The sequence below is a fragment of the Tupaia chinensis genome, unplaced genomic scaffold (genome assembly GCF_000334495.1).
Source record: "Tupaia chinensis unplaced genomic scaffold, TupChi_1.0 Scaffold000685_1, whole genome shotgun sequence".
Lineage (NCBI taxonomy): Eukaryota > Metazoa > Chordata > Mammalia > Scandentia > Tupaiidae > Tupaia > Tupaia belangeri.
In genome coordinates this window covers 3,685,265-3,701,999 of record NW_006160208.1, presented here as the reverse complement: position 1 = coordinate 3,701,999, position 16,735 = coordinate 3,685,265, and the positions used below count along the sequence as shown (strand labels likewise).

At 41.8% G+C, this 16,735-nt stretch overlaps 1 protein-coding gene across 1 annotated transcript in view; it reads right to left on the bottom strand.

The window, feature by feature from the left end:
- Nucleotides 1-2,306: 2,306 nt before the first annotated feature.
- Nucleotides 2,307-16,735, bottom strand: part of FAM149A (family with sequence similarity 149 member A) — a 63,590-nt gene continuing 49,161 nt past the window's right edge. The window contains 7 exon segments of the mRNA XM_027776597.1: nt 2,307-2,764; nt 7,633-7,711; nt 7,947-8,075; nt 9,196-9,316; nt 11,415-11,624; nt 12,007-12,110; nt 16,275-16,429. Coding sequence (XP_027632398.1) covers nt 2,691-2,764; nt 7,633-7,711; nt 7,947-8,075; nt 9,196-9,316; nt 11,415-11,624; nt 12,007-12,110; nt 16,275-16,429 — 872 coding nt within the window. The 3' untranslated portion in view covers nt 2,307-2,690.

Below are 16,735 nucleotides of genomic sequence, written 5' to 3'. Positions count from 1 at the left end.
AGTGGTTTAGTAAAAAAAAGCGTAATTGTCTTGGACATCCTACCTTAATGTGTTTAAGCTAATTATCTACTGCTTTCCCTTCTAAGAAGTTGGGGCTGAATAGATCCCTGGAAATTGATATCAAGTAGGTTAAATGGTTCTAAAAGAACAGGGTAGACAGTTTTTTAGCAGTAATTGTGGACTGAGGAGCACTGATCGAGGGACCCTCTACACAGGGGCTCCAGACCACTTACAGCTGAGAATTGCTAAATTAAGACAAATATTTTCTCTTAAAAGTTCCATCATTAATGTTTAAAATCACTATGAAAATTCTCAAAATGTCTCCGTCTGCTCTGTGTCCTAAGCATTAGGACAACTATGGAGAGTTTTGGAGCGGCGGCTCTCCCGAAGAACGGATAGTGATCATTCTTGTTTCTCCCCCTACCATGCCTCACCGCAACAGAAAATGGACTAGAGAAGGCAGAGGACAGATTACCAAAGGCAGACAATGCTCGAGGCTCATTTCTGTCTTGTCACTTTGGGATAAAGAATGACACTAATTCAAGCTGAGGGCACATGGGCTAACCAGAGAAAGAGAAAAAAAGCACACACTCCCCGTGATGTGTGCTCACGACACAAACCTCTTTCTTTAATTTCTCCATCCTGACAAGATTTTGAGTGTATACGTGTCCCAGTGTGATTTTCAAGCCATGGAGGCTGGATTTGAACCGTAGTCAGCCATGTAAGATCCAGCTCCCTATGCACAGTGTTTAGTAGTGTGATACATGGCTGGCTTTCGGCCATTTTCTTTTCTTTTCTTTTTTTTTTTTTGGAGAGATTTTCACTGTAGGGCGCGTGCGCTCGCCAGACAGACAGAGAGAGACATAGAGACAGAAAGCGAGAAATCACCCCCCAGGGGGGATGGTCACGCCGCAATCCCTTCCCCTCCATTCTCCTCTCGGGATCTTGGGCACACACGCACACGTGCCCGGCGTGAGTTTCAAGCCACCAGGTCCGGGACACGAACCGCAGTCGACTACGTGGGAGTCCAGTGACATAGCCATCACGCTAACTGCTGGTTCCCTCGGCCATTTTCTTTATTTCCAGACATCTATTAGGAGGCGAAGATCTCATCTCTTTACAGACAAAAGGAGATCTGAAAGTAACTTATTATGTGAGTGTGTACGTGTGTGCGAAAGCATGTAGAAAGCTTTGCTTTGGCCTACCGCAAAATTAGACAGTTGAAACACAATTATCTGATACAAGAGAACTCATGCTGATTTGAGATGTGAGAATATCAGAATGAGTCTGAAAATTTAAATTGCTCTAACAGAAAACAATGGGGAGGCCATGGATAAAAGAAAAACAAACCTAGAGCTGCATCCAATGGAGAGTTTCCCTTTTCTCGTCTCACCTCCACTGTCTACAGTATCGTCAGGGGGAAACATGCTGTGAAGAAAAAACAACGCAGGGCAAGAAGACAGAGAGTCCAGAGGGAAGGGTCAGGGAAGGTTTTATTGCAGAGGTGACATCTGGGCAAAGATCAGATCGTGGCGACACAAGGAGGGCACTGCTACAAAGCCTTCCGTCCAATCGAAGTGCGCTTCAATTGCAAACAATCAAGATGAAGTCATATACACTAGATTTTAATTACATTTATATTTGGCTTCAAAAATCAATACATGTGAGAGAGTTTTAAACAGGTTCCCTGAATCTGAAAATGAAAACTAGTAGAGTAAAATTGGCTTGGAAGAATCAGCCACTGACATTTCCCAAAGAGATTCATAATTAAAGCATTTTAAAGTTAAAAACAAGGCATAAGGAAAGTCAGCCTGCTGACTATGACGATCTGAATCTTACACTGACAGAATCTTAAATATGACCTTTCTTTTTTTTGGAGAGGTTTTTTGCCATAGGGCGTGTGAGCTCTCCAAAAAGACAGAGACAGACAAAGAGACAGGAAGGGAGAAATCATCCCCCCCAGAGGGGGTGGCCACCCCACAATCCCTTCTCTTCCATTCTCCTCTCAGGATCTTGGGCACGCACGCACACACACCTGGCGTGAGTTTAAGCCACCAGGTCCAGGACTTGAACTGCGATTGACAACATGGGAGTCCAGAGACATAGCCATTATGCCAACTGCTGGTCCCCTTACCCAGCATGTTTTCAAGCTACCAGATAGGGATGTGAACCACAACTGGCTACATGGGATATGGCTTCCTTAGCCAGTGGATTACGGGGTCAGCAAGGAGGAAGTAACATCTGTCAGTGACTTAAGATTTTCATGAAATTATTAACAGAATGAGATGAAAAAAATAGTCGAGATACGAAGTTACAAAATGGTATATTTATAGATAATATACTCTTACATATTAACTTGTGTGAGTACACATACACAATCGTATGTATTATGTGTGTAACTGATAGAACAATGTATTGCAAACACATATTAAGGTCTTCTGAGCAAAGTCTAAGGAACTTCAGAAATGCTTCCAGTAAAAAAAATTCAGGGAGTTTGACTTTGATTCTCTTTACACTGCAAAGGGTTCTAAATTAAGTTGCTCATTTGCTTGCGTTTTTCTCACGTAGTCTAATAGACTGTCAGACAGACAGATAAATGGTATAATACTTGTTCTTCCACTGTTCGAGTGACAAATGGCATCCCGAGACTTTGGGTACCCAAGAAGAGTCGCAGTTCTGGTGGAGTAATATCAAGATGCCACTTGGAATCTCTTTCTTGAAGTCAAAGTTGTCCTCTGAAAAGATTTCAGCTGATATTGTGAACCTGTAATTTTCATTAAAACATTAAAAAGTCAACCTCTCAAAAGAATTGTTCTGTACATTCCATATATATATGTGTATATATATATATATGTATATATATATAATGTATATTGTTCTGTACATTTTATATATATATATATATATATATATATATACATATACACCCAAAGAAGAGGAAGTCAGTCTGTGGAAGAGACATCTGCACATCCATGTGACTAATGCTAAAATAAACATGGGTGTGCAAATGTCTCTTCCACAGACTGACTCCCTCCCTCTCCTTTGGGTGTATATTCAATAGTAGAATCAGTTTGTCGGAAGGCAGTTTTTAGATTTTGGAGGAGTATTCTGTTTTCCATGAGGGCTGTACTAGTTTACAGTCCCACCAACAGTTTCTTTAAGAGGGAAAATAAATAAATAAATAAATAAATAAATAAACTCTGAATGTAATTTTTACACACACCAGGAGATAGTTACATGCAAAACTTGCCACCTGGGGACCTGAAGAAATGGAAAGGTGTTCCCAACCAGTGAAACCTAGGTGCCTACCAGTTATTGGTGATTTTGCAAGAACCCTCCATGCAGAGGTTGGTCTTAAGGCCCGGGAGACTGCATAGGGAACTCTGGCAGCTCTACTACTCCACAGCAGCAGGAGCAATGCCAGTTGCCTTAAGAGATCCTTCTCCCTACTGGGGATACCCTCTTCCTCACCTTCTTCCTTATTTTTTTCCTACTAAAGAACAAATGTCACACCAGTAAGTTTCCAGCATCTGGTGCTTTTTGACTTGGAAGAAAAGAGAGCAAAGAGGCAATGTCCCTGGGTATCAGAGAAAAAGCAAATATATCCTCATAAACACAGGGACATCTCTCTTATGTACCTTTGGTCACTTGTTTAGAAATAAAAGAGGTCTTGGAACCAGCAGTTAGCATAATGGCTATGTTGCTGAACTCCCATGTAGTCGACCACGGTTCGAGTCCCAGACGCAGTGGCTAAACTCATGGCGGGCGCATGTGTGTGTGTGCCCACGATCCCAAGAGGAGACTGGAGGAGAAGGGATTGTGGCATGTCCAACCACCCTGGGGGGTGAATTTTTGCTTTGTGTCTCTCTGTCTGTCTCTGTCTTTCTGGCGAGTGCATGCACCCTATAGCAAAAAAAAAAAAAAAAAAACACAAAAAACAAAAAAAATTCTCTCTAAAAAATAAAAGATGTCTTGTCCATCATGGTTGAACATCCCTATTCTGAAACCTCAAACCTGGAATACTCTACAACCATTTTGAACAATTCTATGATGGAAAATTCCATTTCTGGCCTCATATGACAAGTCATAGCCAAAGGACTATAGTATGAAAATATCAGATGAAATTATCTTTAGGCTATATGGAAACGGTGTATATGAAACATAAATGAATTTTGTGTTTGGTTGGGCTCTCCTCCCCAAGATACCTCATTATACATGTACAAATATCCCAATATCTGAAAAAAAAATCCAAAATCTGAAATACTTCTGGTCACAATCATTTTGGATAAAGGACCCTCAACCTTCAGTTACTGATAAGAAAATACACTGACAGAAAAGGAACTTCGAAATGTTCACAGAAAGATGAAATTCATTATGAGTCTATTTTAGTGTGAGAAAAATTTTGAAAATTATGTAGTTTTTCATTATATGCATTTTGCATGAACTTTCTGAAGACTCCTTGTACTTCCTAAAATATTAACGGTGCAGATTTAAAAAATAATTATTCATTTGTTTTTACTTATCCATTCATTTATTTTAATTTGACAAGAGAGATACACACAGGGGTGCGTGGGAGGGCTAAGAACCAAGCCGCCAGGTCTGGGACTCGAACCACGGTCGGCCATGAGGGAGTCCAGTGCCTCAACCACCACACCACCTGCCGGCCCCAACAGAGTAGGATTGAAAACAAGTTCAGAACTTAGTTCTCTCTCTTAACCTTTACTTCTAGGTACCCAAAACAATCCAACAGATATGTTCACTTCCTATTTTGCAAATCACGTCATAATTAAATTAATCAACTATTGGTGATATACAGAATTCTCTCCTGTCAATCTGGACTCCTTTCTCTCTTAAGTGCCAGGGGGTGTTTGTCTCCTCCAGGAAGCCTTTTAGCCCCATTTTATTCACCTGGGTACTGAGCTGGATGGCCCTGCTCACCATTCTCAAAGCCTTCTCCATCTTCCCTACTAGAGCGAATATTCCCTGAGGTTCGGACCAAAGCATCCAGTTGTTGAAGTCCCAGCCTTCTGCACACAATTTGGCACAGAGCGAACTTTACTTGGTACATAGTTATTGATTAATTTAAAAAACAAACAAACAAACAAACAAAACCAACCAAACAAAAAACTCAAACACCTACTTTCTCCCTGACCGTCTCCAATTACGTTAAAATCAGGAGACTGTGGCATGACTAATGTTGGGCCAGCCTACGATGTGGTGGCTAGGGTGGCTGCAGTCCACACGAACAGCCACGCTGTTCGAGTTGGGTCAAACACCTCGAGAACATGTGCGTGAGTGCCCTAAATCCTGAAAGGAGAGAGACATGGAGATGAAGGGATTGCAGCCTGGCCATTCCCCGTGGGGGATGCTTTCTCACTTTTCTCTCTTTCTGTCTCCAGTAAGCACATGTGCCTTTGGGCAAATTAAAAAACAAAACAAAACAGAAACAAAATCATAGAAAAGGAAGTACAGTTGACACCAAGGATGATAGCGACGCCTGCTGGAGAACATTCATGGAAAAGTGACAGGAAGTCACAGCAGCAAACGCACCGCCCTGCAAGTCTGAGCCACAAGGGTAGGCCCCAGGTTGTGTCTGTAGCCCTCTCTGCGTACATCAGGCACACACGACCCCAGGATGTGAGTCTGGCTGGGGCTGGGGGTACACAAGGTGTGAAGACTCTGTTACAGGTGCTGACTCTACCTCTGTCTCTATCTCGCTCTGACTCTCTTACTCATTGAAGAAATAAACAAACTTAGAAAAAAAGAAAAAAACAAGTCACAATAGCCTACGGCTTATTAGCATAGGAGAAGAGTTGTAAAGGGCCCAAGGATCCCTGACATCACTAAAGTCTACAATATAAAGAGTCTGATGCCAAGAGTGACAAATCTGTGTTATAGGATGCTCACATTTTACTAAATTTATTTTTAGCATTATAATAGATTAAAATTTTCCCTTAAGGGCCAACAAGGAGACGTGGTTGTTAAGGCAGTTGGATTCTACATGGCTGACTGCACAGATTGAGTCTTGGACCTGGGGGCTTGAGAAACACTCCGGGCATGTGTACATGAGTGCCCAAAATTCCAGAGACGAGATGGGATTGCAGCATGGCCATTGTCCCTGGCGGGGGGTGGGGGGGGTGAGAGGGAGGTACATTCTCACTTTCTTTCTTTCTGGTTCTCTTAATGAGCACATGAGCCCTATAGCAATTTTTTAAAAAAATCACCTTTAAAGCAGTACATTTGGGGGGCCAGCAGGTGGCACGGTGGTTAAGGTGCTGGACTCTCACATGGTCAACCATGATTGGAGCCCCAGATCTAGCAGCTTGAAACTCACACCAGGGACATGTGTGTGCATGCCTAAAATTCCAAGAGGAGCTGGAGGAGAAGGGATTGCAGCATGTCCGCCCGCCTGAAAAATTATTTCTCACTTTCTCTCTCTCTGTGTCTCTCTCTTTCTCTCTGGAGAGCACATGCACTCTATGGCAAAAACTTAAAAACAAACAAAAATATTAAATTTTCCTTGACATTTCAAATTATCTCTAATATAAATGGTTCGTAATTTTTGAGCGAACAATGAATGCCTGGCATCTTCTCTCTACGTCTTATACACAGACTTCCCAATCGTTATTCTATCTACCCTGTCGGTTATCAACAAATAAATTGAGGCCTAGAGGAGGTGGAGACATTCCTAAGGCAGCTCAGCTAGTAGGATGGAGACCTAGCATCGGATCTCAGAATAACAGGCCTCATGACGATGATGCTATGCTACAAAAGTGTTGGTAACAGTTTTGAAAAGCAAAACATCACTGGTCCATATTCAAACTGCAACCTTATTCTTCGAACAGCATGGCTAGTCTGAGAATACATATTTTTCTGTTAAAAACGCAACGTTATCAAATGATCAGCAAATTTTAATTAATTTTCTAGCACTTTTCTTATTTGATCTTCCAAAAGAAAGCTAAAATTTGGGTTTTATTTAGAAGGAAAGTGTAAAAACTCTCTACTAGAGAGAGATAACTTCTCCCAAGACAGCATTTTCTTTTCTCTCTCTTTTTTTTTTTTTTTGAGAGTTTTTTTTTTGTTGTTGTTGTTATAGGGCGTGTGTGCTCACAAGACAGACAGAGAGAGACAGAGAGACAGAAAGCGAGAAATCACCCCCCAGGGGGGATGGCCATGCCACAATCCCTTCTCCTCTGTTCTCCTCTCAGGATCTTGGGCATGCACACACACGCGCCTGGCATGAGTTTTTAAGCCACCAGGTCTGGGACGCAAACCACAGTCGACTACATGGGGGTTCAGTGACATAGCCATTACGTTAACTGCTGGTCCCAGCATTTTCTTTTCTTACAAGAACGAGGTCTCCAGTTAATTAACAGCATTTGGACATTTCCCCCCTTTTTTCCTAACAGCAGGTACGTGCGTCTCTGTGCAGGTTTGCTTTGGATAGAGATTTCTGAGGTCAGGCCACAGACTTTCTGAAGTTTCCCTGTATTTGCTAAAAGATAACAGTGCAGAAATGACCCTCACATGATCAAAATAGGCTTATCAAAGTAGATAAACTTCAATTTCGCTTTCTGAAACTTGAAATCTCACAAAATTACATCATTTTATTTATATAGGGAAAAAGCTGACCTGTCAAAATACTTTGACCTGTCCAGGTGTGACCAGCAAATTCCACGGGGGTCAACGAAGCTTTCCGAGGTGTATCCGACTATTAGGAAAAAAGTAAAATAAGGGATGCATTTTACTTTTTCCACATTTTTCAAATATTTATTGATCTATTTTGAGTGTCAGAGTCTTGTCCTGTTAGCCAGGTTGGCTTTGAACTTGTAATCCTCCTGTTTCAGCCTTCAGGGTAGCTGAGATTATAAGCATGCACCACCATGATTGTCTATTTTTTTCCAAAGATTTTTAAAAATCCAAGTTACAATTAACAGAGAACCTACCCGGAATGTCTGTGTTGTACTGGGCCTTGAAAACTGCTCCAGGGCAATAGTTCTTTCTCGAAGAGGTGATCGCTCAATGCTGTCAGGCATTGCACTTAGCACACGGCTTTGTGGGTATCTTCCTCTGTACTGAATGAAGGATATTATGTTCTTGTTTAAAATAAATGTGGTCTTTGAAAAGACAAAAGAAAATCTATCTATGCTTCAATCCCCTCATTTATTCATTCACTTACTTATTTGAAAATTTTTTATTTAGATATTGCTCAGTATAAGGTCAATGAAGGAGACATATTTAGATATACATTAATTGCATAACTGCATTATTAAATCATATAAAATAGCAGTGCTATTAGAAGTAATCATCAAAAACCTTCACCATGTACAATTTAACATTAAATGATAATAGAAATGTAATTCTGCATTTGCAAAGCATCAGACCTGTTTACGTGGAATTTGCCTTCTCTCATTACTTCATTCTAAGATTAAACATGAAAGCTTTGCGACTCCTGCCTTCTGGGAACGAGCTCTATTGCTGAGAAAGCCTTGCCTCTGTTGGTTTCTTTAGGCTTTTATGTTCCTACAACTGAGGTCTTTCTGTGTCTTATAAAACAAACAAGAGTTACTTGTATCAGAGGGAAGTGAGGGATCAGCTGTGGATCTGGGGGAAACCTATGCTCCCAGTAACATTCCTTCTCTAGACCCCAAGCAGCTGCCTGGCTGAGTTGACCTTGAGTGAAGATATTGCTTCTATGTTGCAATAAACGGGGTAAAGTCTGGCTGTAAAAATGAGACCTGATACTGATCTCTTAATATGCACCAAGCATTAACACACACGGGTTCATTTAATCTTTATAACAATTCTTCGAGGTGGGAATCATTATGCCCCTTCTACAGAGAAGAGCAACCTTAGGACAGAGATTAAAGTTGTTTCGAATCACATAGACAGTCTCTTCCCTTTGTTACACTATTCTGGCCAGTAGATTCTACTTGAAATTTCTAGTTTAGTTCAAGCCGTGATTTTATATCACAATATGGCAAATTAACCCTCAAACACCCTTAACGAAACAGCTCACAAGCTATTTGCTTTCTGGAAGCAGATTATGAAGACATTTGAATGTAGCTAATGAGATCATTTTTTAGGTTACTATTTTCATTTGCAAGTACCAAGATCATTTTGTGTGTTTATTTTCCAATAGACTTTCTAAACACTGCATATCAATATAATGGAATATAATAAAATTGGTCTTACAGAAACAGGGCGGGATCCGGGAATTGCTGGGTGTTGCTCCCCGGTCTCTGGGCCTATTGGAGGAAACCTGCTCCGGGTGGTTGGAGCTGCAGGGGAGGACGCGTGGTCCGTGCCAGTTTGTCTACAAACACAACAATGCAGTACTGAGCACTCAGGGCAGACAGAGGGATAGATCCTACCAAGGGGCCCCCAATCTGAGCTATTTTCTCTCACTTATGTATTTATTTATTTAGGAGAGGTTTTTGCTATAGGGCACGTGCGCTTGACAGAAAGACAGAGAGACAGAAAGCGAGAAATTCGCCCCTGGGGGCAATGGCCATGCCACAATCCCTTCTCCATTCTCCTCTGGGCACACGTGCACATGTGCCCAGTGTGAGTTTAAGTCACCAGGTCCGGGACTTGAACCACGGTCAACTACATGGGAGTTCAGTGACATAGCCATTACACTAACTGCTGGTCCCTCTCTCATTTTTTTTTTTTTTTAAAAAACCTTTTAAAAAAAAGATTTTTGCTATATGGGGTGTGAGCCAGAGGAGAGACAGTGAGAAGGAAAGTGAGATATCACCCCCCAGAGAGGATGGCACTGCTCCAACCCCCTCTCCTCCATTATCCTCCTGGGACTTTGGACATGCATGCTCACATACCTGGCATGATTTTCAAGTTGCCAGGTCTGACACTCGAACCACAATTGCCCATGTGGGAGCCTAGTACATTAACTACCATGCTACTTGGTGCCCCCTGAGCTATTTTCTTACTTATTCCCTGAGTGAGCGAGAGAGAGAGAGACAGAGACACAGCACCCCTGACCGTTTCCTATTGCTGCAACCCATCCTCAGGCTCAGTCGGTGCAGACATGGGCAGAGGCGTGCTGCAGGCACTCGGGAATGTCTCTGGCCAGGTACCTGCAACTGTCCCATGTGGGTGTGTCTCAGAGAAGGTCCTACTTTATGCTATGCCATCTTCCCGCATCCAAATCTGAGCCATTAATGACAATCTGCCTACCACGTACGATGCTCAAGTAGAACCAGCCAAGTTTCAGGAAGACACATGTAGGTGGGGATCAGCAGCTCATCCCCTCTGAGTTTAGCAATGACTGCTGGTCTGGATCAATGAAGTGCTCAACTGTGCTAGTCACTGCTGAACACAGAAGAAACAGAAATCTAGCTCCTCTCCTAAGGAGTTGCCAAATTACTGACCTAATCAGAGAACAATAAAGCACAGTATGTAACGAGTGCTCAGCTCTGCCTTTTCCCATAAGGATAACCTTTGGCAAATTATTCTACTTCTTCCAGCCTCTGTTTCCTCATCTTAGATCTGAGATAATATAAATCCCAACTTGAAAGCTTTGTTGTGGAGACTAAATAAATTAATAAATATAATTCATTTATCTGCTGCCAATAACAAAGAAAGCAATCAAGAAACACTCGATGCTATTATGAGTGTAATTTTGTTATTACTTAAACTTCCTCATAAAAAGTATTAATTATGGGGCTAGCCCTGAAGCCAGGGAGCCAGATCCCAGATGGCAAACCACAGATTATAGCCTGTCCTGGATACTTGAAAAAACACAGCAGACAGGTGTGTGTGCCCAAATCCCGACACGATGGAGAAATGGGATTGCAGCATGACCACGCCGCAGTGGTGGGTACTTTCCCCCTGTCTGTCTCTCTCTGGCGTATGCACACATTTTCTGGCAACTGAAAAAAAAAGTGTTAATTATGTCATTTAAAAGCATGAATTATTAGTTTTACAGAAAAGGCCACTGGCATCCACCCAAGGTCACCCACCACCAGAGTCTCATTCCTTCAGCTGTCCGCGCCACAGTCATGCTGCCTGACTCTATATTCTGGTACACAGCTAGGTATACTACTGGATTTAATTTGATATACTCGAATTAATGAACTCACTAGAAAAGCAAATACATAAAATTTAACAGAGGAGGGGCCAGCCGGTGGTGTGGTGGATGAGAGCACTGGAGTCCTATGTGGCTGACCACTGTTGGAGTCCTGGACTTGGCGGCTTGCTTTCTCACTTTCCTTCTCTCTCTTTCTCTCCCCATTCTCTGATCAAATTAAAATAAATAAAGTCAAATAAAATAATTATTTTTAAAAAAATTTAACAGAGGATGCCTTCTCTAGAACAATCCATAGACTCTAAAGGACAAATATCTCTGTTCTACGTGACCTTTAAAAGTTTACCATGAGAGAAACAAGACTTACAGTTTTGTTCCCCTAAGAACTTCATCACTGTACACATTAGGGGTCTTTATTCTCTGTGTCTCTGAAGCAAGAGACGGCAATCTCCTATGCACCGGTGTTTTCTTCGCGGAAGTCTGTGATCCTCGAGTATCTAAGATTCGTCCCAGTCGGTGGCGTGCAGAGAAAAGAGCATTGCCCCCAGTGCCCAATGATTTGTCTTCTTGCTCATTCCTAGGAGGGAAACCCAGCTAGTTACTCCAGTGTAAGGGCTGGGAGGATACTGTCACACTCACTAACAGAATCAAAGACCCTGTGGCATAAAAGTAAAGAGAATAATGGTAGAGCCCAATTTCAGTGAAGAATGAACCATAGGAAAAAAAAGAGCTAAATTTCTCAGTGCATTAAATAGTAAAATCCACAAGATTAGGGATGCACAGCTCCATCCCTGTTCTCATCACTCCCAACCCAGGCTGTATTCTCCCTGGAAAGTAGCTTGGCCTTGTCAGAGCACGGGGCTAAACGGGGTCCTCGTTATCTCAGGTCGCCTGTAGCCTGCAGTGCTCAGGTGTTTCCAGGATAGGGAAGAGGCTAGGTGGTTATTTCTTACGCTTACTGGGTTCTGTCTGCAAAATAGGTAGGTCTCTGCTGAAGTGGTTTTGCTTGAATTGTCATCACGCCGTTCAAATCACTATAAAAATTGCTGGAGAAGCGAGGAATCTAATAAAATAAAAACAATCAAAATACAAATTAAGGAATGTCTAGCTCTTGGACCAGCAGATGTTACAGAGACCATAATGGTTACATCACTGGACTCCCAAGTAGTCAAACACGATTCGAGTCCCGGATCTGGCCGCTTAAAACTCACTCTGGGTGTATGTGCGAGCCTGGCCGAGATCCCGAGAGAAAACTGGAGGAGAAGGGATTGCGGCGTGGCCCCCTTGGGGGGGGGGGGCAGTGATTTCTCACTTTCTGTCTCTCTGGAGAGTGCACAAACCCTACAGCAAAAAATCTCTCTCTAAAAAAGAAAAAAAAAGAAGAAAAGAAATATCTAACTATCCCCATTATTGAGGCCTATCAGGAACCAGCAGGGAATAAACAGCAAACTCCAACTGTGAATTTGGGGAAAAGCTAATATAGCCACTACATTTTATGGAACTGTGAGAAAAGAACTTAAAGAATTGGCTAATTCCATAAGGCTCTGAGCAGTGGAGACTCATTAGAAACTCAGGCAAGAATCAGAAGAGAGATTTCTAGCATCCGAAGGAAGTGACTGCCCAGAGATAAATACTACCAACCTACCAGCACCTTGCAGGGAAGCCTGAGGAAAATAGCCGGGTCCCCTTCTCCTCTCACACACTGAGCTCCCAGAAACCGGACGGTAAGAGACACAGTCCTCTGACACAGATCAGCCTCCAGGGCACATGGATGACAAAGGGGGAGGGAGGACCTGGGAAGGGAAGGTCTCATGGCTCTAAGCCAGTCTGCATCTCCTATCAAATCCTTCACACCAGTCCAAGTTTTATTCCCAGAACATTCCGGAAAGAACCCAAACACAAGGTCTCAAAAGCTTACACAGAATCCCAACTCTAACTGCTTCCTTGGTTGGTGACCTTGGAAAGACAACTTTGCTCTTGGAGTTTTCATTTCCTTCTCTTTAAGTTGGGAAATAAAGATATTTCATAGAGCTATTGTGAGAATTAAATTAGATGACATTTGTGAAAGCAGAAGTACTAATTTTTTTTAAGAGAGATTTTTGTTATAGGATGTGTGCACTCGCCAGAGAGACAAAGACAAAAAGCAAGAAATCACCCCCTCCCCACAGGGGAGATGGCCATGCCATAATCCTTTCCCTCCATTCATGTCCTGATTGGGGGCACTCATGCACACATATCTGGTATGATTTTCAAGCCACCATGCCTGGGACTCAAACTGCTGTTGGCTATGTGGGAGTCCAGCACCTTAACCACCACATCATCTGCTGGCCCTACTGTCATCAACTTTTGTTTTTATGAGATTCATACTGCAGTTAAATAAAGTGTGAAATACTGTATAAAGCCCATCAGAGCAGATGGCATGCCGGTTAAGATGCTGGACTCCCACATGGCCAACCATGATTCCAGTCCCGGACCCAATGGCTTGAAAATCATACCAGGGGCATGTTCATGCATGCCCAAAATCCCAGGAGGAGAATGGAGGAGATGGGATTGCAGCATGGCCATTTTCCAGAGGGTAATTTCTCACTTTCCCTTTCACGTCTCTGTCTACCAGGTGAGTGCATGCGCCTAGTGGCAAAAAAAACTTAAAAAAAAAAGAAGTCATTTTATATATTTCGTCCTGTGCTAGGTGTGTATTTTTGTCTCTGTCTTGAATAAACTCTCTTTTCTTTTTCAGCTTAAAAAACATCTTACATATCCTTTAGGGCTTAGTTCATGTCTTACTCTATTACGTAAAAGGTATGCTATTTCTCTCAACCCCACAGAACTTATGATCTAAACATGTCTAGTTACAAATCATCATATGCAATATAATATCCAAAGGTCTTCAAAAGGTTCACGGGAATGTATAATACAAAAAAATTACACGTGAATTTTGAAATTTGTGTACCAAAATAAACTCATGATTTAGTTTCATTTTTCCACAGACTTCTAAAGTCCTCTTATATAATACATATTTAGCATCTGATTATAACAATAAGAGCAAACAATTTTTGAGCGCTTACTCTATGCCACAACGATACTAAATGTTTCTTTCAGTTCTTTAATTCTCATGGCTTTCTACGTCATAGACTCAACATGTAATAAAATTAAAATTTGACAGAAGGGGACAGATACAAGACCATGGAGTTAATAAATAGTGACACTGGGCTCGAAACTTGCAGGCTCTACACAAAGCCCAAACTCGCAGTCACTCTGCTATCAATTACGTTTGCCTTACGTGTGTGTGTGTGTGTTGGTTGTGTATGTGTGTAGTATCATTTGGTATTGCCGATTCCCTCCAACTAGATTGTAAATTGTATGTAGCTCAAGACCAGGATTCCTGCATTATGGTTTAAAACATGGTTTGTCCCCTAAAGTTTCATGTTGTAGAATTTGGTCTTACTGTGTGGTGACTGGGTATCTCCCAGAAACTCAGGTATTGGGACTTAATTGTATTGATTGTATTGTAAAGGTACTAGGTGAAAATTTAGTTTTGGTGTCCCAGGGTAAGGCCTTTGAGTGTGAAAATGCTATTAAGCCTCTATGACCGAGTGATGGTGGGTATACCAGCAGAGGGAATGAGACCAGAATGGCAAGGAGAAAACCACATGGATACAGCTAAGCTTTACTGAAAGTTCTGCCTTTTCCCATTTCATGAGACTCTTGGACTTTCCAGCCAACAGAATTGTGAGTAATTAAACCTATTTATACTTCACCAGCCTCGGTACCTCTGTTAGTAACAAAACAAGGACAAAGACACCATCTTGTCCTTCTGTGCTCCCCACACAAGATGAGCTGTTTGAAACATAAAGTCCAAACTCCTTAGCAACAATGAAGCCCTCCCATGAGCAGGACCACCTTTCTAGCCTCACCTGCTACTTGATATTTGAAGAAAGATGCAATTCAAGGAAACGTTGGTAAGTGCTTAGTGGATGCCAGATTCTAGGTCAGAACTCTCACGCAGTTCTATGATTTTAGCCATACAACAATCACTTGGGCAACATACTATTATCCTTATACATACAATGACACTAAAATTTAGAAAAATTAACACGCTGAAAAATAATACTGTACATGGGCCTCTATTCCAAATCCCTTGATCTTGTCAGTGTGTCCTGCTATTTCTAGATTCCTGTCTTCCAAACTCGGAGTCCAATCACTGGTCCCCGAATACATCCCATCTTCCATTCATCCATGCCTTTGCTTGACTTGAAATGGCCTACCCAGAATTCTCACCCACAAAAATCTTACTCATTTGTTCATCTGCTCACATTTCACCTCTACCATTAAAGGACAACCCTCATCCTCGACCTAGGATGAATCATTTTCACCTTGATTCTTCTATAACACTTTTCCCCCCAAAACACATTGCATCTGACCTTGTGTTACTATTTTTGTTTGACTAGGTCAGGGACCTAGTTTTATTCATCTCTATACTTCCTAAGAACACCTACTGTAAGTACACTTAATAAAAATGTAGTAAATGTGGGACCAGCAATTGGTGTAATGGCTATGGTTGGACTCCCATGTAATTGACCATGGTTCAAGTCTCGGACCCGGTGGCTTAAACTCACACTGGGCACGTGTGCGAACATGCCCAAGATCCCAAAAGGAGAAGGGAAGAGAAGAGATTGTGGCATGGCCATCCCCCTTGGGGGGTGATTTCTCATTTTCTGTCTGTCTCGCTGTCTCTCTCTGTCTTTCTGGTGAGCACACATGCCCTAGAGCAAAACAAACAAACAAAAAACAAACAAACAAACAAACAAAAACAAAAAAACAAAAAAAACTCTCCAAAAAAAATAACCAGTAACTGTTAAATGAATGTTAAATGAACTCAATGTACATTCATACATTCATTGCTTTTTTCTATCATTTTGGAGGGGGAAAGGAGATCATTTATTACCATGAAATTAGCTAAAAATGTGAGGTGGAAAGCATTTTTTTTTCTCTCCTAAAATATAACAAACAACTCCACATTTCCAAGCAGTATCTGAGTGCCTGTGCTTCATTAACAAATGCGATGATTCTATCAGATGTCATGAAATAATGGTAACACATTTTAGCCTTATGGACAAACAGACCCCAAGTATCTTGGTAATAGAATTTAACAGGATGGTACATGACAAACTGAGGTGAGTGACATAAAGACGGAAGGAAAGAGAGGGTCTAGCATAAAAGCACCTACCTGGGGTGGATTCAGATGAGAAGCTAGAGATACGCTGCGAGTTTCAGAACTTCTGGACGGGGGAACACTTAAAACGTCGGCGTTAATACGGGAAAGGAGTGTATTTGCAGGTTTATTTTCAGCTACTTTCAACTTTTCTTTCTGTTTTTTAATTTCTGTGTCAAAAGGGAGATCAGTATAAAAAACATGAGATTAATACATATTCTTAAAATTCATTTTTCGAAGAGAATATTTGCTCTTAACTTACCATCAGTCTATGCGATAGCCACTGGTAGGAAAAAAAAAAAAACAGGGACTAGCAGTTAGCGTAATGGCTATGTCACTGGACTCCCATGTAGTCAGCCACGGTTCAAGTCCTGGACCCGGTGGCTTAAACTCAAGCCAGGCACGTGTACATGAGTGCCCAAGATCCCAAAAGGAGAATGGAGGAGAAGGGATTATGGCGTGGCCATCCCCCCGGG